Raw genomic sequence first — 24,295 nt, 5'->3', positions numbered from 1 at the left:
AGGTCCAGTATAATGTATATAGGTCCAGTATAATGTATATAGGTCCAGTATAATGTATATAGGTCCAGCATAATGTATATAGGTCCAGTATAATGTATATAGGTCCAGTATAATGTATATAGGTCCAGTATAATGTATATAGGTCCAGTATAATGTATATAGGCCCAGTATAATGTATATAGGTCCAGTATAATGTATATAGGTTGACTGACTCCTCAGATAGAGGAGGAGCATGCATGTGTTTGTGTGGGTGTGTGTGTGTGTGTGTGCGTGTGCATGTGTTTGTTTGAGTTGTTTGTACGCACATACTTATACACATGCACGCGCGCTCACGCACACACACACAGACACACACACACACACACACACAGGCTCCTCAGTGTTTATTGACGCATGTTGTGACGAGTTGTAAATCTGCAGTTTTCACTGCATTCAACTTTTCTTTCTTATCTAATCAGAATGTTGGACCAAAATGACATTTGAACTAAAGTTAAACAAGTGATATTTGTATGCATATTGTTCTGAACGCCTCGGTGCATTCTGTAAATTAACAGTATCATTTTAGGAGCCACTTTGAGAACCCCTAATTGTAAAAGACTATTCTGTTTGGAGTTAAATGTACTCAAGAAATACAGAGAAAAAGGTTTAAACAAAAAAATTAAATTGGATATTTGTTCTAAAATAATTGCTTTGTCTTAATTATTGTTTAAATTGTGTAACAGCTTTTACAGTGGTGTAAGAAGTACTCCAGTAATCAAGCAACATATTCCCATTGACAAAGAACGGATAATTGTACGTCATATAGTGTCTGAGCAAATATAGGGTTAGTGTCTATTTTACTTTCATGACGATGTGCAGTGATAAGAGCACCCCTCTCATCACACAGGTGTGATTTAGGCCATTAGTTCAAGAAACTAGGGGCCTATTTCAGCCAGTCAGTCAGTCAGTCAGTTGTTTTATGCTTGGTTGCATGCTGAAAATAGATGATCTACAAGCTCACAAGGCATTGTGAGCTTGTATATTTTCAGCATCCAACCAAGGGTAAAATCAGTATATGACGCCATCAAGGTCCGCCAAAATACATTTTAGTCGACTAAATCAACTGTAGAGTATATTAGTTTTTCTATTTCAGTTAATCAAATATTTTCCTAATTTTAGTTATTGTTATTTTTTATTTTAAACTTTAGCAATTGAGAAATAGCAGATCTACAGGCTTGTGACCGAGTGCCACGCTACGAGCTTGTAGATCTGCTATTTCTCAATAGCTAAAATAATGGTTAAGCTATAAGGTGACACAGGTGTGTTCCAGGCCCAGACCTGAGACCAGATTCTACAAATGTCTTAAACACAGGTGTGTTCCAGGCCCTGACCTGAGACCAGATTCTACAAATGTCTTCAACACAGGTGTGTTCCAGGCCCTGACCTGAGACCAGATTCTACAAATGTCTTCAACACAGGTGTGTTCCAGGCCCTGACCTGAGACCAGATTCTACAAATGTCTTCAACACAGGTGTGTTCCAGGCCCAGACCTGAGACCAGATTCTACAAATGTCTTCAAAGTCCAACGGTTTTCTGAAAAACATTATGTTTCTATGAGTGGTTCTCAAACCTTTTCACGTCAAGGACCCCCATCTGAAAATATGTTGTTCCAGGGACCCCCCAGAAGAAAATATATGAGTTAAAAACGTTTGCAGTGAAAGAATGTATGTCACACCCTTTGATGGTGAAGAATGATGGAATATATAATATATATATATATATATATATATATATATATATATATATATATATATATATATATAATAATATGTCACACCCTTTGATGGTGAAGAACGATGGAACGAGGCAGTTTGTTTCTTGATGCTGGAGGCTTTATTTATGCCTACTGTATAATTATGAATGGCCCAAAAACCTACGTCAGAATGACGAAAACACAAAGAATACCTCATAATTAGCATGAGTAACAAAACAAGCACATAACGAAATAAATCATAGCGTAATAAAACAAATACTCAAAACAAACAAATGATTTACCTCACTGGCTGCCCTGCATAGCTCAAAGAACATGAGGAAAGGAACCATACAAAACCATCATAACAGGACTGAAAAGAAGCACAATAAACAAAACGATCAATAAACCGTATAATTAATTGTAACAAGGAACTCAAATGTTTACAAATAACTCAAAGAAATGACACCGAAATAATAAAACAAACGTTGAATTGTGACACGCTCTGTAACAAACGACTGCTTCTCTCAACACTGGAGTGCAACTGACAGACGGAAGCGCCATGACTGTGCTGTGAGGCGCGGCTCCGTCTTATGAGCTAATTTAGAACTTCCTGTCTGAGAGCTAGCTAATTTAAGACATCCGGTTGCCTTCAGAATAAAATAAGGATATTTAATTCGTTATTTAAATAATTATTACATTACATTATTAGTATTATTATTACATTACAGTTATTGTAAAGACACACATTATGTTTCTGTGTAAAAATAAGTAATTAAATAACATAAAAAAGTTATCTAAATGGATAAATGCTATTCACTGGAGTGCATGGACTTTATAAAGTGGACACTGGACAAAAGACGGCTCCGCGAGGCAACTATCTGGACATACCCACGCATTCGGGAAGATGTCCTCTACCACCCCACAGTCTCCGCTAAGCGGGAGAGGTGTAAAATTCACAGCAGCAGAGCTTCTACTGGGGTCAATGCAAAACAATGTACCGTTTCCGGACCCAGAATGGACACTGGACAAAGAGGCCTCCGCGAGGCAACTATCTGGACATACCCACGCGTCCGGGGAGATGTCCTCTACCACCCCACAGTCTCCGCTAAGCGGGAGAGGTGTAAAATTCAGAGCAGCAGACCTTCTATTGGGGTCAACACTCAAAAAAGTGCCGTTTCCAGACCCAGAATGGACACTGGACAAAGAGGCCTCCGCGAGGCAACTATCTGGACATACCCACGCGTCCGGGGAGATGTCCTCTACCACCCCACAGTCTCCGCTAAGCGGGAGAGGTGTAAAATTCACAGCAGCAGAGCTTCTATTGGGGTCAACACTAAAAAAAGTGCCGTTTCCAGACCCAGAATGGACACTGGACAAAGAGGCCTCCGCGAGGCAACTATCTGGACATACCCACGCGTCCGGGGAGATGTCCTCTACCACCCCACAGTCTCCGCTAAGCGGGAGAGGTGTAAAATTCACAGCAGCAGAGCTTCTACTGGGGTCAATGCAAAAAAATTTACCGTTTACCGATTTTATATACTGAAAAGAATAGCAGTGTTCATGTGCAGGAAGACAGCACTAGTGTAGATGAATCACATTTAAATCAAACCAGCAGTGTTCATGTGCCTATAAAGCCAGTTGTTGTGCACTTCTTTGTACAGGCAGGTCAAATATGAACAGCGGAAACAAGGATGGAAGGATAACAGTGAGATCAAAGCTTTGATGGACCCTGAAAAAAGAATGGGAGGATAAAGACACAGACAGTGTTGTTGTAAAAGGATTCATTCAAGTTATTAAAGTTAGTCCCCTTAAGGTTATATGTTTTAGTGAAGCAGGAGTGAAACTGTGGCACAATGCGACTACACAATGTGTCGCATCATGGGATGCCACAGGGGGGATCATTAAGACTAAACTAACAGAGAAAAGGATTTTGTATTATGAAATTATAGTAAGTTCATTTAATTCATCAACTCCTGTTGCATTCATGATCTCTGAAGAACATACTCAATCGGCTATAGAGGAACTACTCACACAATTGAGATGCAAAGAGAAGGAGATATTTGGTACAAACACAACACCGATTCAGATTAATAGTGTCAGGTCCATAGTGCTTTTAAAAGCCAGTATGCGTATCTTCAATCAAGATAGCATGAGTATGTACTTGTTACGCTGCTGGAGAATAGTGGTAGGAAAGGCAGATAACAAAGATTTAGATTTCTGTACCATAAGGGCATGTAAAAGTCATTTGATGAAACAGGCAAGTCACATTTGCAAACAACAATACATACACAGAGATAAGAGGTATAATTTGGCTATGTACATCTTCAGCACTTTAGTTAATGCCAAAACACTACAACAAACAAGTACAATAGTACAAGCTGCTTGTATTGTACTTGGTAGTAAAAGGAACTCTAGCGTGGTGCAAGCCAGTCTTGACACCATCATGTCTGAGACACAGAAACTAGCGCCACAGAAAGAAAATGTTGATACAAAGCATGATCGACAAGACAGTCCATATGACACTGTGATTGATCATGACTTCTTTGGTGATTTTGAGGATGTCAGTGAAAGTACATCTCCCTTCAAAAAACATTTTGAAACAGTAAGGACTGAAGCCATTAAAGCAATGAAAACCACAAATGACACAGGTGAAAATACCTACCATGGGGAACTGATTTTAAACAAGCTGTTCAAGATGCTCTCAACTATTCCAATATGGTCAGATCTCCTCTCAGGTGATTTGCAGAGATTCTCTGGAGCCTATGCTGCACAAATAAACCTGTGTAAGAAAAGCACAGCTATTTCTGAGGCCACATTCAAAAACACAAAAGTGTTGCTTTTACGAAATGAGAAACACAGACTTGACGAATGTGTACAGCACATGCGCTTATTTTACAACCAGTCAGCCATAGATTTCTGTGACAAAGCAGCATACAGAACAACACAGGTAGAGTGCGTAAACCCAGCACCACCTATAGAAAATTGGAACAAAAAACTAAAATTGCCTAAACATCTTAGGGGCTCTTATCAACACCGGCCATCCCCACATTCAAAGATGTTCTTACAAAATCAAAGCTCAGCAAGTGTGCCACAAATCAGAGGCACAGAGACAGGATTTTGCAATAGTATATGCAGGTTTGCAAATAATGAAAATAATTGTTGGCTAAATGCAACTCTACAATCTATACTGCAGTAGAAGCTCTGCTGCTGTGAATTTTACACCTCTCCCGCTTAGCGGAGACTGTGGGGTGGTAGAGGACATCTCCCCGGACGCGTGGGTATGTCCAGATAGTTGCCTCGCGGAGGCCTCTTTGTCCAGTGTCCATTCTGGGTCTGGAAACGGCACTTTTTTGAGTGTTGACCCCAATAGAAGGTCTGCTGCTCTGAATTTTACACCTCTCCCGCTTAGCGGAGACTGTGGGGTGGTAGAGGACATCTCCCCGGACGCGTGGGTATGTCCAGATAGTTGCCTCGCGGAGGCCTCTTTGTCCAGTGTCCAGTCTGGGTCCGGAAACGGTACATTTTTTTGCATTGACCCCAGTAGAAGCTCTGCTGCTGTGAATTTTACACCTCTCCCGCTTAGCGGAGAGTGGGGTGTGGTAGAGGACATCTCCCCGGACGCGTGGGTATGTCCAGATAGTTGCCTCGCGGAGCTGTCTTTTGTCCAGTGTCCACTTTATAAAGTCCATGCACTCCAGTGAATAGCATTTATCCATTTAGATAACTTTATTATTATTATTATTATTATTATTTAATGACTTGTTTTTACACAGAAACATAATGTGTGTCTTATAGCATCATTTAAATGCTTAATTTGTAGTCCTAATGTGCAAATTAAACTTTTTTTCAATGCTCTAGAGGATACTCTTATTTTGAAGAGATCGTCCACCGCAAGTCTTAAATTAGCTCACTAGATTAGCTCACTAGACAGTGCCGTGAGGGGCTTAGTCTACTCTACGCCCTATATGTTGACGTGCCGGAAATGATGGCGTCATATTATTGAACTTGGAGCCTGGTCATTATAACGATTAAACGTACATAGTAAACAAATAATGTAGAAAACGAAAATTATAATTATGGCAGCCAAAATATATTTTTTGACTAGCAGATCTTCAAGCTACGAGTAAATCAGCTGTAGATTTAGTCGACTAAAATCTCTTATTATTATTCTTATTCTTATTTTTGAAAATATAAGAACAATATTAATGATGATAGTATTTCTATACATTATAAAAAACACTATAATCAACTATAAGAACAAAAACTGATTATATTATTTCTATACATTTTACACAGCACTTTATTGTCTTTGTCGCCCTCAGGTGGACAAAATGAATCAATACAAGTAGAAGTCGGATCCTTCACCCACTTGTAGCCTATCGCTTACTTTTGGTACTTTGCAATGATGTCGCTAATCTGAGGATCAGGCTGGCTGCCTTCCAACCTCCTCCACCATCATCGCCTCTAGAAGGTTGCGTTTATGCTTTGGTCGTGCAAGAATAGCCGATCTACAAGCCTGTGGGCTTGTAGATCGGCTATTCTCGGGCTGGCATGTTGTTTATGTTGTTTGAAGCAGCCCGCCCCGCCCCCCGCCCCCCCTCCATTCTGCAAGGGAGCTGGAATTTAAATCCCAGCTGCTTTAGATCGAGAGACATTTAGAGTAGACTTCATGGACACAAACATCTCTGGTCCACCCAGCGACACTTTAACGTCTCTAAGATCTGTTTTCTAACCTTTTGTTTTAGCCGAGCTCTTTAACGTCACGTTTTTAAAAGCTTATTCTGTTAAGCCGGGAGACGCAACTGTAATAAATTAACTGTTAAACACCGACTTTTCGGTGAGGGGGAAAAGTTTTTTTTTTTTAAGTGTGGATTTGTTCGCTCGACTCGACCTGCCATCAGTGAACACACACACACACACACACACACACACACACACACACTGAGAGAGAGACGGAGAGAAGATTCAAACAGTTTCTTTTCTGCAACTCGATCTGCATCAAAGCGGTAAGTGGATATGCGCTTTGATTGTGTTTGTTTAGGCTTTGGATCAATTGACTGTCATAGTTTTATTTGTTTTTATCTCGCCTATAGGCTACTTCCACTACTTCTAAAATGCTGCATATTCTATGACTTTGGCTGTGTCTCGGCCATTCTCCCCACATAAGTGTCTGGAGGTGCGTGTTTAACGCCCGCACGCCTTTATAAAAGTAACAAATGCACGATGTAAAGTACTTTCCCTGAAGCCGCGGATGTGCCGCGACCACACGGGTCGTTTATGTGCAGTAATATTCCGTGTTCTTGAATAAATAAGAGTTTAAACCCCCCTCCGTGCCGGCAACTCTGGTGTGTTTCCTCGTTGCGGTCGGGTGTAATACCCTGTGTCACCTGCTGGAACAGCGCCACTACACACATATAACTCCAGGCACAGACCAGATTTAAACCCTTTTATTAAGCACCATATCGAACATTTGTGAACATAAAGCGTCCGTACGGTCGGGTAACATCGGTGGCTTCGATGGGTAAGCATTTTATATTGTGACGGTGTGTAAAGGGCGTTAAACACGCAACGGCGAACTCTTTTTGCAGAAAGTGTCCAACACTGTTGTTTGAAAGCATACTCGAGTTGTCAGAAACCATACATCGATCCGGTCTTGATCCAATTAATGCTTGATTTTTGTTTTGAATGGAATATTTAATTATCATGTAATTAAATTGCTCACTGATATGATATAGTTAAACTGATGGATTAATACGTTTCATTTAAAACGTGTTAAACGCCAAAACGCATTCTTCACACACATGAATGATATCATTCAACATGATATGTTTTTTTTAACTATCCTCTCATTTAAATCTGCAAAACTTTGCTACACGTACGTGTGTGTGCCTTTCGAAGTTTGTTTAAGTTACATGTGATCCTTTACGGTTCCCCCATAAACCAACTAGCATATCTATATTTACCATGCTGCTCTGATCATGTGGTTGTGAGTGATGTTAAACTATTCATTTCACCCTATATAGCACAGTGCCCCGCCCCCCTTCAGTGAAAGAATTCCATTTGAGTCTTGAGTGGTCTTTTTGTTTTGTTCTTGTGCCGACCGTGCGGTTCTCTCAGCCTATGGGTCGGGACCCCATGGGGGGGGGGGGACCCACTCACACCTAAGACACGCACGCAACACAAATTGTGACCTGCGTCTTAATTCTGTGTGTCATGGCCGCTTCAATGCATTTCCAATGGGAGTCACATGGTTTCATGACACAACATTGTTGCATGCCTGCCTCCCCCCCCCCCCCCCCCACACACACACACACACACACACAACACACAAAACAACAAAGTTGTGTGCGTGTGACGTGTGTTGTGTGTGTGTGTGTGTGTGTGTGTGTGACTCCCATTGGAAATGCATTGAGACACACAGGACACACAGGTGTGTCTTTCGTGTGTCTCGGGTGTGATTGTTTTCTCACTCGACACAACGGTAAACAAAACAACATACAGTGTATATACTATCTATACTTTATGAGTGATATCATACTATAGGCTATATATATATATATCTGCATATATATCTATATCTGTATACATATAGTTACAGAACAACTGTGTACATACTCTGCGTATACTGGCTTGCCAAGTGTGAGCACGTAAAGGTCTCCGTGGTGACCGACTGTAACGCTGTGTGACCGTGGTCATCTGACAGGGCCTCCAGGGGCCCCTGGTGGTGACCGACTGTAACGCTGTGTGACCGTGGTCATCTGACGTGGCGGGCCCCTGGAGTCACGGGCCGGGGCCAAGTCACACCCCCCCTGGGAAGTCCCTCCAGGTCCCCTCTAAGTAAACGTGGTTATTTTGGGTGATACCCATGCAGTAAATGTGATTATTTTGGGTGGTATTCATGCAGTAAATGTGATTATTTTGGGTGATATTCATGCAGTAAACGTGATTATTTTGGGTGATATTCATGCAGTAAACGTGGTTATTTTGGGTGATACCCATGCAGTAAATGTGGTCATTTTGGGTGATACACCCATGCAGTAAATGTGATTATTTTGGGTGATACCCATGCAGTAAACATGGTTATTTTTGGGGGTCCCCAGTGGTCCATATGGACCCTTACAGGTCTGTAACTCTGAGAGTGTAAAACACATGGAACCAAATGGACCCTTACAGGTCTGTGACTCTGAGAGTGTAAAACACATGGAACCAAATGGACCCTTACAGGTCTGTAACTCTGAGAGTGTAAAACACATGGAACCAAATGGACCCTTACAGGTCTGTGACTCTGAGAGTGTAAAACACATGATGGAACCAAATGGACCCTTACAGGTCTGTAACTCTGAGAGTGTAAAACACATGGAACCAAATGGACCCTTACAGGTCTGTGACTCTGAGAGTGTAAAACACATGGAACCAAAATGGACCCTTACAGGTCTGTGACTCTGAGAGTCTAACACATGGAACCAAATGGACCCTTACAGGTCTGTAACTCTGAGAGTGTAACACATGGAACCAAAATGGACCCTTACAGGTCTGTGACTCTGAGAGTCTAACACATGGAACCAAATGGACCCTTACAGGTCTGTGACTCTGAGAGTGTAACACATGGAACCAAATGGACCCTTACGGGTCTGTGACTCTGAGAGTGTAACACACATGATGGAACCAAATGGACCCTTACAGGTCTGTAACTCTGAGAGTGTAAAACACATGGAACCAAATGGACCCTTACAGGTCTGTGACTCTGAGAGTGTAAAACACATGATGGAACCAAATGGACCCTTACAGGTCTGTAACTCTGAGAGTGTAAAACACATGGAACCAAATGGACCCTTACAGGTCTGTGACTCTGAGAGTGTAAAACACATGGAACCAAAATGGACCCTTACAGGTCTGTGACTCTGAGAGTCTAACACATGGAACCAAATGGACCCTTACAGGTCTGTGACTCTGAGAGTGTAACACATGGAACCAAATGGACCCTTACGGGTCTGTGACTCTGAGAGTGTAACACACATGATGGAACCAAATGGACCCTTACAGGTCTGTAACTCTGAGAGTGTAAAACACATGGAACCAAATGGACCCTTACAGGTCTGTAACTCTGAGAGTGTAAAACACATGGAACCAATTGAGTATTCCAGGGTCCATTTTGGTTATACGTTTGCGTCTACTCTCAGTCTCAGACGTCCATAGATTCTGGGGACTCTTGTGGTCCCAGCTGACATCAAATTCATGAAGGAGGTAAAGCAAATGAAGCAAACAAACAAACAACGCCTGACTTGAATTGCTTCTCTTAGATTTAGATCATGGGTTTTCCATCGTCAAGGTCCACTATTTGTTGGGCCACAGACAGGCCACCGTTTGATGACATTTACCTCTTTTTTCAGGCCCAAAACTTGTCTAGAATGATGTCGCTGTCGGATAAGATTCCGTCCACCGGTACAGCATGCTCTATTGATATATATTATATATATATATATTATATATATTATGATACTAGAATTTCGCCCCCCTTCGGGGGGCTCAATCCTAGTGTCGTTGCAGCGCAATATGGGAAGAAGGAAATTGCGGGAATTGACTCCAATTCATGTTTCAGCTGTGGTTTTAAACTCAGTAGTGTGCCCTGCACACAGCGCACACTCGCAATTGCAGCTGGAGGGCGACGCGACACACACACACACACACACACACACACACACACACACACACACACACACACACACACAGCGATGTGTGGATAAATCACTGAGATTTGGGAAATGTGTTCAGAAGTACAACGATTAAGCACGCACAGGCAAATGTCAGAAGCATCTGTTTCGGTTTCCAAACAGGAAGTTGTAAATGTGCTTATTAGACGGAGGCAGCGTGATGCTGGCATCTATTGTGATGCCAGCATCACCACATTTCACATAGAAATATAAGCACCCATTTACTCGCTTAGCGGAGACTGTGGGGTGGTAGAGGACATCTCCCCGGACGCGTGGGTATGTCCAGATAGTTGCCTCGCGGAGGCCTCTTTGTCCAGTGTCCATTCTGGGTCTGGAAACGGCACTTTTTTGAGTGTTGACCCCAATAGAAGGTCTGCTGCTCTGAATTTTACACCTCTCCCGCTTAGCGGAGACTGTGGGGTGGTAGAGGACATCTCCCCGGACGCGTGGGTATGTCCAGATAGTTGCCTCGCGGAGCCGTCTTTTGTCCAGTGTCCAGTCTGGGTCCGGAAACGGTAATTTCTTTTGCATTGACCCCAGTAGAAGCTCTGCTGCTCTGAATTTTACACCTCTCTCGCTTAGCGGAGACTGTGGGGTGGTAGAGGACATCTCCCCGGACGCGTGGGTATGTCCAGATAGTTGCCTCGCGGAGGCCTCTTTGTCCAGTGTCCATTCTGGGTCTGGAAACGGCACTTTTTTGAGTGTTGACCCCAATAGAAGGTCTGCTGCTCTGAATTTTACACCTCTCCCGCTTAGTGGAGACTGTGGGGTGGTAGAGGACATCTCCCCGGACGCGTGGGTATGTCCAGATAGTTGCCTCGCGGAGGCCTCTTTGTCCAGTGTCCATTCTGGGTCCGGAAACGGTAAATTTTTTTGCATTGACCCCAGTAGAAGCTCTGCTGCTGTGAATTTTACACCTCTCCCGCTTAGCGGAGACTGTGGGGTGGTAGAGGACATCTTCCCAAACGCGTGGGTATGTCCAGATAGTTGCCTGGCGGAGCCGTCTTTTGTCCAGTGTCCACTTTATATTATCCATGCACTCCAGTGAATAGCATTTATCCATTTAGATAACTTTTTTATGTTATTTAATTACTTATTTTTACACAGAAACAGAATGTGTGTCTTTACAATAACTGTAATGTAATAATAATACTAATAATGTAATGTAAAAATTATTTAATTAACGAATTAAATAACCTTATTTTATTCTGAAAGCAACCGGATGTCTTAAATCTGCTAGCTCTCAGACCGGAAGTTCTAAATTTGCTCATAAGACGGAGCCTTAGACGGAGCCAACTCGCAGGCAGTGCGAGAGGCTGGTTACAGGAATCTATAGGTCACCCGTTTTGGTGTGACACACACGGCTTCCACATTTAGCTTGATACTGGGTGAAAGTGTCCTTCCAAAAATTATTATTTCGCTCGAAATTCTTATTCACAATGACATCGAGTTGAGGTGTTTGTGTTTTAGGGTAATTGTTGCATAAGCGCTATTTCGCACTATTTCTCCCTCCCCTCCCCTGTGTCTGAAGCAGCTAGCATGGAAGCTATATGGATTATGGAAGCTGTCCCTCCGATTGCACACAGCCATGCCGTTATCCACGCGTCCATCCGATTGCTTTTAATGTAAATGTCCCATCCACTGAGCAAAAGCGATATAAGCGCCTTATTCATTCATTCGATTCATTTGGGTGTGGGGCTGTGCAGTGCTGTGGGCAGCCTTTCTGACGGAGGCTCGGAGCTGCTGCTGCTGACGCTGTTCGAGTCGCATGGAGCAGTATAGAGTAGGCGTGGCGCAGCATTAGAAGGGCGCAGCAAATGCACGACATTGAGGGGTAGAAACCATCCCGGTCGCGTGGTTCATCTAACGCGTGTGTCACTGTGAAGGACTGGCCCCATTAAGTGAACGTAGTTGGCGTGTGTGTGTGTGTGTGTGTGTGTGTGTGTGTGTGTGTGTGTGTGTGTGTGTGCAGGCGTGTGTTTATGTGCGATGTTTATGTGTTTATGTGTGTGTTATGTGTGCGAAAATAGCAAAAGCTATACGTGTAACGTAAATTTTTCGGCACAATCCAAGTAGTGACAATGAACAATGTTGATTTAACTAAGGGATTCGCTGAGTGTTTTCTTTTGTAAATACAGGGATTTAGAAGGGATAAGCACTAATTTCTCCCCTTCCTTCTTTCTGTTATCCTGCGAGGGCCCTAAAAAGCAAGATGGCTGATTGTGAGACTGAAAAGGAGTGTGGGGGCGGGGCTGGTGGGCCTATGAGAACGCAGAGCAGTGTTGCCAGGTTTGCGAATTGTAAGCGAGTTGTAGTGTGTGTAAGTAGCCTGGTTAAAAGGCCTTGTTTCTGCCCGTGTTGGGGCAACAGCATAATGTCCACAGTTTCTGTCCACCGCTTTTGGCACGTGACCAACTTAAGCCTTGTTAAATTAGATATACAGTATATATCGTATAGCGTTACGATATAAAACAGGCAAACGTTGATCAAAATGACAATTCTTCTACATTCTCTAATGGCGTAGAGAGACTGTACGTTTAACCCATTCTGACCTGAGATCAGATTCATACGAGGTTTCCACGGGACACACACTAGGTCTGATCAACCCATTCTGACCTGAGATCAGATTCTAAAAAATGTCAGTCGTTCTTTTGATTTTTCAAAAATAGCAGACCTACAAGCTCATAGCGCGCCACTCGGTGGCGCGCTACGAGCTTGTAGATCTGCTATTTTTCAATAGCTAAAGCATAACATAATGCTAACACCGAAAGGGGTTCCCGTTCAGAATGGGTTAAAAAGTGTAAAATGAAAACCAAAATGGGTCCATTTGGTTTTCAATTTTACACCTCAAGAGTTAAAGATATAAAAAGGGGTCCATGTGGTTACCAACTCTGCTGCATGGGGACCACCTGGAACCCCCTCAGGGACCACTGGGGGTCCCCGGACCACCTGGAACCCCCTCAGGGACCACTGGGGGTCCCCGGACCCCTCAGGGACCACTGGGGGTCCCCGGACCCCTCAGGGACCACTGGGGGTCCCCGGACCCCCCAGTATGTGCTCATGAATGTCACATAGGTGAACAAGGGACACTTTTTTGAGTGGTTGCACCACTAAAAAAAAAGTTTTCTGGAGAAAACACAAAAATAGATCACCGCTCTTCATGTCAAGGACCCCCAACATTGTTATGTACGCTATTAGCAAAGATTTAAGTTTATTGTGAATGCAGTGAGCACTTACTATGAGACCTAGCAGATCATGTCTGTCTGTCTGTCTGTCTGTGTGTGTGTGTGTGTGTGTGTGTGTGTGTGTGTCCCCTTTGTGCCCATATATGGAGCTGAGTGATTTGTTTGTGATTGATGCAACACACTCCATATTTGGACGTATAGCTGCTTAACGCCATTATATGGTAACCCAAATATGTACGAGCTGCGTTTGCTTCCCGCGTTTGCGCGTCTTACTGGTGTATATTCAAAGATTTGCAAGTAAAAAGTTTAAAAAAAAAGGGTGCCAGGCCGGTTGGTTCCGGTGAGCCACCCCGCGTCCGAAACGGTAGAGAAATGACAGTTACTGTCGGATCACTGTACTGTACTGTACTGTACTGTACTGGCACACCCGAAATCATCATATATATATACAGTTAATACGTGTGTGTGTGTGTGTGTGTTAGGTTGCGCACAGGTGGTGAAAAACAGCCGTGGTGTTTTCGTGCTCAGACCCACCCAGCCACACACACACACACACACACACACAGTGCTCAGACCCAGACAGCCACACACACACACACACACACACACACACACACACACACACAGTGCTCAGACCCAGGCAGCCACACACACACACACACACACACACACAGTGCTCAGACCCAGGCAGCCACACACACACACACACACACACACACACACACACAGTGCTCAGACCCAGGCAGCCAGCCAGCCAGCCACACACACATACTTTAGCTCCGTAAGGGAGTGCTTGCACCACTCAAAAAGAGTTGTACAGTCAAATTACCCCTCCGTATTCCCAGCCTTCTTCCACACTGCAACAGTCTGTCTGTCTGTCTGTCTGTCTGCGTGGTTTAACAAACCATATTATTGGACTTGGAATAACTCCATGTACTTGTTATGATTCTGTCTGACAGGCAGCCTTTTGTTGCTGATCCAATGTTTGTGTGGCTAGCATTCAGCGCCCTTCCGCCGGAGGAGGGGAGGGGGCGGGGGGGACCAGGTCCAAACTGTTAATTTGAGGGACAGAAGTATCGCTTGTGTGGGACGAGTGGGAGGGGGGACGGGGGACGGGTGGGAGGGGGGACGGGGACGGGGTGCTTAGCAACTTAATTATTACTTGAGTTGCTATTAAATGATGTCATATTCGACCATATAGCCTAATATTGCCTATCGGTTTGTTATTAAACCCCTCTGGCGTGTCCACATTAGAGAGAGAGAGAGAGAGACACAGAGAGAGACAGAGAGAGAGACAGAGAGAGACAGAGAGAGAGACAGACAGAGAGACATCATTCTTCGACCGTGGTCGAGATCATGGAATTCACAATGCCAACGCCAGACTTTCCGGTCCTTCATTGCCATCCCCAGACTGATGCATGTGTCCCTTTATGCTTTGAGGCAGAGAAGAAGGGAAGATCTAACCTCATTGTCAGCTCTGTAGCAGTGGCCGGAAAACTGTGTTCTTCTGGATCGGACCAGTGAAGAAACACGGGGAAGGTTGACCGTATATTAGATTAGTCGATGGGTGGCTCTTCTCTTCCAAGACAGATTTTGCTCTCTCATTAGAAGGCGGGTGTTTAAGTGCCATCCAACCGTTTCTCTAATTTATTTGAAAGTGTCCATGTCTCGGAGCCATAGAGTAGAATGGGCTCGACGGTCGTCCTAAATATGTTTTACTTTGAACATCGTACTAAGCTGGGAATACTTGTAGTCATCAACCTGTTTGAACATCGTACTAAGCTGGGAATACTTGTAGTCATCAACCTGTTTGAACATCGTACTAAGCTGGGAATACTTGTAGTCATCAACCTGTTTCGGAGGAGTGTTGTTAAGTGTTTTTATGATGTGGTTATTGTTGGATTTGCATATATTTACGTATTCAGTTTTGGTCTATTCCCTTTTCATGGCATTTACTGAACAGAATATTCAGTATTTATAATGCAATATAATGTCTTCTTTTTTCATCATCAACACAACCTTTATTTCAACTGGGAGTACAGTTGAGGAGCGGGCCCTCATTTCAACTGGGAGTACAGTTGAGGAGCGGGCCCTCATTTCAACTGGGAGTGAGGAGCAGGCCCTCATTTCCAAGGTAGCCGAGATACCGGGTCGGGTCCCCGGTCCCCACAGAACCGGTAACAGAATCTCCCAGAATGCCCAGACCACATGCAGGGAACCAACCAACCAAACAACAACAACAACAACCGGTCCTGGCTACTTCAGGTCACCCAAAACCGTTTTGTACTTCATCGCACGCCAGGCGGAAATAGCCGATCTATACAAGATGACAACACGTCGGACTCCCCGCCACATTGTTGGCTTGTAGATCGGCTATTTTTAATACAGTATATTATACATCCTGGCATGCATGACTATAACTGTACTGGACGCTTCTGGCAAAGCGACGTGCAAAAGCGCGTACGTAACCAGCCCCGGCCCGCCCGGACAAATATCAAGTGAAACTCAACACTGCATTCTCCTCACAGCGCCACAAACTGGATCCTAGCTTCTAGAGACTGAAATAGACTCCTCTGGCCTCCTATTGAGCAGAGAGAGGAGGCTTCATAGAGCTATGAGCCTGCTCTAAATATCATACAGTCCATATAATGTTTACTACATAATGCTTTATACTTATCATAGAGCTATATGAACCTGCTCTAAATATCATACAGTCAATATAATGTTCACTACATAATGCTTTATACTTATCATAGAGCTATGAATCTGCTCTAAATATCATACAGTCCATATAATGTTTACTACATAATGCTTTATACTTATTTTTATCATATAGCTATTTTAAAAAGATTTCTTTTTAATTTCAACGTCAGGCATTATTAGTTTCTCAGTCATTTGATTCTCCATATCCATACTGTATGAGTGAAACATCCTGGATGATTTGTTTATTTTTCAAACACAGTTCTTATATGAGGCCATCTAAAATCCCCCTATGGGGTTTAGTTAGACTGGTTGAAAACACAGGTCTCTGCTTCTGGTGACTGATATTGTCCTTCTAATGAACGTTAGACAGATGGAAAACACACGTCTCTGCTTCTGGTGACTGATATTGTCCTTCTAATGAACGTTAGACTGGTTGGAAACACACGTCTCTGCTTCTGGTGACTGATATTGTCCTTCTAATGAACGTTAGACTAGTTGAAAACACACGTCTCTGCTTCTGGTGGCTGATATTGTCCTTCTAATGAACGTTAGACTGGTTGGAAACACATGTCTCTGCTTCTGGTGGCTGATATTGTCCTTCTAATGAACGTTAGACTAGTTGAAAACACACGTCTCTGCTTCTGGTGACTGATATTGTCCTTCTAATGAACGTTAGACTATAGTTGAAAACACATGTCTCTGCTTCTGGTGGCTGATATTGTCCTTCTAATGAACGTTAGACTATAGTTGAAAACACACGTCTCTGCTTCTGGTGACTGATATTGTCCTTCTAATGAACGTTAGACTGGTTGGAAACACACGTCTCTGCTTCTGGTGGCTGATATTGTCCTTCTAATGAACGTTAGACTATAGTTGGAAACACACGTCTCTCCTTCTGGTGACTGATATTGTCCTTCTAGTGAACGTTAGACTGGTTGAAAACACACGTCTCTCCTTCTGGTGACTGATATTGTCCTTCTAATGAACGTTAGACTGGTTGAAAACACACGTCTCTCCTTCTGGTGACTGATATTGTCCTTCTAATGAACGTTAGACTGGTTGAAAACACACGTCTCTCCTTCTGGTGACTGATATTGTCCTTCTAATGAACGTTAGACTATAGTTGAAAACACACGTCTCTGCTTCTGGTGACTGATATTGTCCTTCTAATGAACGTTAGACTGGTTGAAAACACACGTCTCTGCTTCTGGTGACTGATATTGTCCTTCTAATGAACGTTAGACTGGTTGAAAACACACGTCTCTGCTTCTGGTGACTGATATTGTCCTTCTAATGAACGTTAGACTGGTTGAAAACACACGTCTCTGCTTTATGGTGACTGATATTGTTCTTCTAATGAACGTTAGACTATAGTTGAAAACACACGTCTCTGCTTCTGGTGGCTGATATTGTCCTTCTAATGAACGTTAGACTATAGTTGAAAACACACGTCTCTCCTTCTGGTGGCTGATATTGTCCTTCTAATGAACGTTAGACTAGTTGAAAACACACGTCTCTCCTTCTGGTGACTGATGTTGTCCTTCTAATGAACGTTAGACTAGTTGAAAACACACGTCTCTCCTTCTGGTGACTGATATTGTCCTTCTAATGAACGTTAGACTAGTTGAAAACACACGTCTCTGCTTCTGGTGACTGATATTGTCCTTCTAGTGAACGTTAGACTGGTTGAAAACACACGTCTCTGCTTCTGGTGACTGATATTGTCCTTCTAGTGAACGTTAGACTGGTTGAAAACACACGTCTCTGCTTCTGGTGACTGATATTGTCCTTCTAGTGAACGTTAGACTGGTTGAAAACACACGTCTCTGCTTCTGGTGACTGATATTGTCCTTCTAGTGAACGTTAGACTGGTTGAAAACACATGTCTCTGCTTCTGGTGACTGATATTGTCCTTCTAATGAACGTTAGACTAGTTGAAAACACACGTCTCTGCTTCTGGTGGCTGATATTGTCCTTCTAATGAACGTTAGACTATAGTTGAAAACACATGTCTCTGCTTCTGGTGGCTGATATAGTCATTGTAATCATGAGCATGTGTTGCATACAATATGACTTAAATACAATATAGTATAAGTCTCTCCGCTCTTCTATTGAGACATTGACATCCCACGTTTATGTCGCATTGGTTGAGCAGCGAAACCGCCTGCTAAAAAATGCCATTGCTCCTCTAAGCTCTATTGGCTCAGCGGTAATCATTTCAAGTGCTAGCGTTGTAAATCTCAAATCAAAGTGGTCGCACGGTATGTACGTCATGCAAGTCATGCACGGTTGCATCCCTTGAGGTTTTCTTTGTTTATTGTTTTTTTTTCACAGAAGCATTATTTAAATACTGAGTTTGACAAATGATAAATGGTGGCATTGACAGCTTCTCTTAAATAAACCCCACAATGATGACATAAAAGAGTAAAAACACATTGAATTTTCACCCCAATGAAAAAGGACAACAGAAAACAAGACAAACAAACCTTAAATATACAACATCAGTAAAAGTTGAAAAATAAAAGGCAGACAAAAAAACAGACAAAACAGCACACAACATCCTATCAACAATCATAGGTACACATGATACATCCATAATCCAATACAATACAGTCCATACAATCACAGTATAAGCTACTTTTACAACAACAGTTGTAACAGCAGACCTCACTCGTCCCCAAGCAGAGACGGATTCAGACTGTGAACGAATTGAAAGAATGGACCCCATATCCTCCCAAACCGGAAGAACCATTCAAGGAGAGTCTAATCTTCTCCAGTTTTACACAGTACAAGCCTACAAGGTGTCCCAATGAGTGTGAGAAGGGGAAGTGGGCTATCCCTTGAGGTTTTCAATACCCAGATATATTTGTTGTATTGCTATGTATATGCTATTTGTTGAAAATGATCTAAACGGCATCTTGGCAACACTATTATTAATAATAGGCCTACTCATCTGGAGAATTCACTACAGGTAGTTGAAAATGTCAGGATGTCAACTCCTCCATTTAGCTGGTGTATAGCTGTCCCAGCAATGGGTATTTTGTAATATTCTATTTTATCGCTTACCTTTCTGAAAATGTATAATATAATATGTGAACATTATATGTACATCAAGCTGCCTCACGCTACAGAAACAATCTAGGCTCCTGCCCTATGGGCCTCATGGCTTGGCATGGCACATGTTTATTTGGGTGCATATTGTATTTGCATGCTGTGTGTGTGTGTGTGGTGCCTGGTCTTTATTGCTGTTCATTATGACCGAGAAGGGCATGCAGGAGCAGAGCCCTGTGATTAGAGTGAGGCAGCATTGATTCATTGCACCTGTGTGAGCTGAACTCAGTCAGAACAAGCTTGAGTCTCAGTGGTGCAAGGAGCTCTTCCCACTAAAAAGAGTGTCCTTAAATAGAGAATATAAGAGAAGATAAAGTAGCTCTCCTAAAATAATCTGCAGAAGGCGCACACGGTATGTCACATGTTGTTGTTTTCTTTGTCTGTAAACAGTGTTGTAATTCCGTCGATCGTTTAATCGTTTGTGTACGTCTCATTGTGTTTGTTTACATATAATACGGACATCTTGACTGACTGACAACAAAAAGGACATTCATGTTTCATGTTTCATTGTGTTTAAAAGGATATCGTTATGTTTTGCGTTGCAGTCTTTCACGTCGTCTTGGGGAAATAAACAACCTCGAGATATCAGTTGGAGCGTTTGTTATTCTGCTGGATAGGAGCGGTTACATTACAGCTGGGTTATTTTCCCGTGCAACTATTTAGCCAAGTTCATTATACACGTTGACGGCCGTAAAACACGCCGTCGGAGCTCCGCGGTAGGTAGAACATGTACAGTAAGCCCGCCGTGACATGTTCAAAATATATGAATAACAAAGTCAGTCGGGATCGGGATGTTGAGAATTCCACTCTTCAAAGTCGGCGCTCGTAGCCTCGTAAAGGCAGCGACATACTTCATTAAAAGCGACAGGTTCTCTGTCTGCCGTCTCCCCTCTGTTTCTCCGTTAACATTATGGATAAATTAAATGTGAAATACATCCTCTATTGAGAAAACAACAATATATGTTGACAAAGACACTTCATCCCTAGTCAAAAAAGTCCAATAGGATTCCGATAGAAAAAATCCTATTGGAAATCCAATTAAAAAATCCTATAAGAATTTGGAACAAATCCTATTGGATATTTTCTTATAGGATTATAATCCTATAAAAAAAATCCAATAGGACTTTTTCTATGGGATTATTATCCTATAAGAAATTATCCAATAGGATTTGTTCCAAATTCTTATAGGATTTTTTAATTGGATTTCCAATAGGACTTTTTCTATGGGATTATTATCCTATAAGAAATTATCCAAAGGGATTTGTTCCAAAATCTTATAGGATTTTTTTCTCATAGGATTGACTTCTATAGGATTATTATCCAATAAGAAATCCAATAGGATCCCATTTGATTCTTGTACTGGAATCCTACTGGATTCCTCTGCTGGATTCCTATAGGATTCCTAGACTATAATCCAATAGAATTCCGAAAATAAATTCTGAAAGAAATGAAAGCAAACACAATCGAACAGTAGGCTAATTTATTTCAGTTTCAGAGGGATAGAAATGTCATTAAATAGGACTGTAGACTAATATGCATGTCAAACTGGGGGTCCTTGAAATTCTGTTTTTTTTTTTAAATTTAAGCTGTATGCAATACTTGCCATTAATATAGTGGTTGCAACTGTATAATTGATTGCCCGTGGTGGGAGTTCTGCTCTGGTTTTTGTCAATATTAAGTAGTTCCGGTCATTTTGTGGGGGGGCACTGGAGCCATGCAGTAAAAGTAAATTAATCCACAAAACTAACAATTTTTATTGTTGACCTTTTTAAAATATTAGTTTGACTTTGACCCCTCTATCACATGGAACTATCTTTTGGGCGTAGTGATACGGACACAAAAAACATAGTTCCGTGTGATAGAGGGGTAAACAATTTTGCACTAATATTTTAGAACAATAGAAATGATGTTGTGGATAAATTTACTTTTAATGCGTGGCCCCAGTGCCCCCCCACAAAATATTCAGTATTATTTGGAGACCATTCCCATGTACCGATATGGCCCATTCCGGTTACGCTACCCCTTCATCCCAGATGCACCCCTAATGTAAAGGTGTATATTGTGTTATCTCTCTACAGGTAACATGGAGCTGGTGGTGTTGGTGGCTCTGAGCGCCTGGATGAGTCCAGTGTCAGGTAAATACTTTATTAGTCACATCATTCAGCATATTGTTGTTGTTGCTGACCTGCAGAAATGTACAATCCCCTCATGTTTAACCCATTTTGGGGCGGGAACCCCTTTTGGTGTTGGCATTATGCTATGCTTTAGCTATTGAAAAATAGCAGATCTACAAGCTCATATGCTCAGAGCTTGTAGTATAGGTCTGCTATTTTCTGAAAAATCGACATGGAAAACATAGCTTTTTCAGAAAACTGTCAGGACGAAGAAGACATTTTTAGAATCTGATCTCAGGTCAGAATTTCCTTTTTTTTTATTTTGATATATAAATCAGTCATGCTTTTGTAGGAAAACAAAGGGAGGAAAGGAGCGCGTCTGTTTAGCCGGAAGAATCTTCAACAAGGTGCTCTTTGATATAACTGAAGAATATATATGTATGTATATATATGTATATATAGGCTAATATAACAAGTTGCTCTTTGATATAACTGAAGAATATATATGTATATGTTTATATAATATAACAAGTTGCTCTTTGATATAACTGGGTGACAGAATTGATACGGAAAGAGGATGAGAACAACAAGTCTTAAAAAAAGTAAAAAGTTAAAAAGCCTTCAATAAAGTGGCTAATGTGGCTAAAGACAAAAAGCTGCACACATACGCGTTGCGGCACAACTGCCTTCATCAGGCTGACGAACAAGATGGCTTTTACAGGACATGACATCGGCAGTGGCTCAGCGGTAGAGTGGCCGGTAGAAGGGCCGCGTGGAGAACCGTTAGGTTCCCGGTTTCGATCCCTCTGTCGTGCTCCCCCACAGTTAGTGTAGAAGTGTCCTTGAGCAAGACTCTGAACCCCTAATTGCTCCCGATGTGCTGGTTGGTGCCTTGCATGGTTTCCTCCACCATCGGTGTGTTCAGTTCTTGAGGTTTCAACCCCATAGAGACAATAGGTTTTATTTCATATAAGGAGGTTTCAGAGACAATAGGTTTTATTTCATAAGGAGGTTTCAGGACAATAGGTTTTATTTCATATAAGGAGGTTTCAGAGACAATAGGTTTTATTGCATAAGGAGGTTTCAGAGACAATAGGTTTTATTTCATAACGAAGTTTCAGAGACAATAGGTTTTATTTCATAACGAGGTTTGAGAGACAATAGGTTCTATTTCATAACGAGGTTTGAGAGACAATAGGTTTAATTTTAGCCTCTGCAGAGTAGACTGTGAAATACAACCTGATTCCTCTGACGGTGTGTGTCTGCGTGTGCGTGCGCGTGTACGTATGCGTGCGTGTGTGCGACAGGATCAGCATTTGGCAGGGAGATGCTGGGTAAGTCGTCTACATCAGCATCCCGTGCACGGCCTGCGTGCATGCTCACGTGCACGTGTGTGTGTGTGTGTGTGTGTGTGTGTGTGTGTGTGTGTGTGTGTGTGTGTGTGTGTGTGTGTGTGTGTGTGTGTGTGTGTGTGTGTGTGTGTGTGTGTGTGTGTGTGTGTGTGTGTGTGTGTGTGTGTGTGTGTGTGTGTGTGTGTGTGTGTGTGTGTGTGTGTGTGTGTGTGTGTGTGTAAACACCCGGGGGATTCGAACCCGGGTCCCCCTTTTGCAGATGAAACCACACTTAAAAACCCAACCTCGCCTAATTAAGACCGCTATAGCCTAGAAGAGGGAAGCCCGCCTCTTTCTGGGGCGCACTGTAAAGTCACCAAGTACATTTACTTAACCCATTCTGACCTGAGATCAGATTCATGCGAGGTTTCCACTGGACACACACACTGGTCTGATTAACCCACTTCTGACCTGAGATCAGATTAAAAAAATGTCAGTCGTTCTTCGATTTTTCAAAAATAGCAGACCTACAAGCTCGTAGCGCGCCACTCGGTGGCGCGCTACGAGCTTGTAGATCTGCTATTTTTCAATAGCTAAAGCATAACATGATGCCAACACGAAAATGGGTTCCCGTTCAGAATGGGTTAAAGGGACACCCTTTTTGCAAAAGAATATATGTTAATGACGTTTAGAAGCTTTAGAACACTTTCCTGGGGGTCTTTATGTGTGTAATATGTGGTTTTAGATATTTTAGATTGTAGCAGTGAGCCCAGTGTCTCTGAAGTCATGGACACTGGTCACACACTACCTTCCTGGACTACAATTCCCATCATTCTTTGGTGCACATGCTCCTCCTTGTGGATAGGGGGGAGGGCTGTCTTACTGAGACCACATGTAGTCCAGGAAGTAAGTGAGCCCAGTGTCCATGACATCAGAGACACCGGGCTCACTGCTACAATCTAAAATATCTAAAACCACATATTACACACATAAAGACCCCCAGGAAAGTGTTCTAAAGCTTCTAAACGTCATTAACATATATGTTTTTTTGCAAAAAGGGTGAAGTGTCCCTTTAAGTACTGTAATTAAGTTCAATTTTGAGGTATCAGAATCGGAGTCCTCTCTATTGTCGCATCACAATGACAAAGTGGGTGGAATTAGTTTTCTTGTGTATTTTCTTTGAGTGGTGCAACCACTCCAAGGAACAGCAATGTCCGTGTTCACCTATGTGTTGGTTAATGCACCTACTCTACTGTATGTGTTGGTTAATGAGCACCAGTATATGACTACGAGTACCAGTAGGGGCGCTGTTGTGCCAGAAACAGAGAGAGGGATAGTGCCTGCTAATGAGAGAGAGAGATGTGGGGGGGGGGGAGTTGCATTTTGGGGCGGGAACCCCTTTTGATGT

General features: G+C 42.6%; 1 protein-coding gene across 5 annotated transcripts in view; it reads left to right on the top strand.

Annotated features, from left to right (window-relative positions):
* The first annotated feature begins 6,398 nt into the window (after positions 1-6,398).
* The window catches only part of fxyd6l (FXYD domain containing ion transport regulator 6 like), a 29,699-nt gene continuing 11,802 nt past the window's right edge, over positions 6,399-24,295 (top strand). For 3 of the 5 annotated variants that reach the window (XM_080768503.1, XM_080768502.1, XM_080768501.1), the window contains exons 1-3: positions 6,399-6,738; positions 21,521-21,577; positions 22,864-22,890. In XM_080768503.1, the coding sequence (XP_080624629.1) occupies positions 21,526-21,577; positions 22,864-22,890 (79 nt within the window). In that variant the 5' untranslated portion in view covers positions 6,399-6,738; positions 21,521-21,525. The remainder of the gene's footprint in view (positions 6,739-21,520; positions 21,578-22,863; positions 22,891-24,295) is intronic. The other 2 variants (XM_080768505.1, XM_080768504.1) reach the window with 1 other exon arrangement.

The sequence above is a fragment of the Protomyctophum bolini genome (genome assembly GCF_963924005.1).
Source record: "Protomyctophum bolini genome assembly, chromosome: 7".
NCBI classification, from domain to species: domain Eukaryota; kingdom Metazoa; phylum Chordata; class Actinopteri; order Myctophiformes; family Myctophidae; genus Protomyctophum; species Protomyctophum bolini.
The sequence above is the reverse complement of the archived record's forward strand: the minus strand, read 5'-3'. Positions and strand labels throughout refer to the sequence as shown.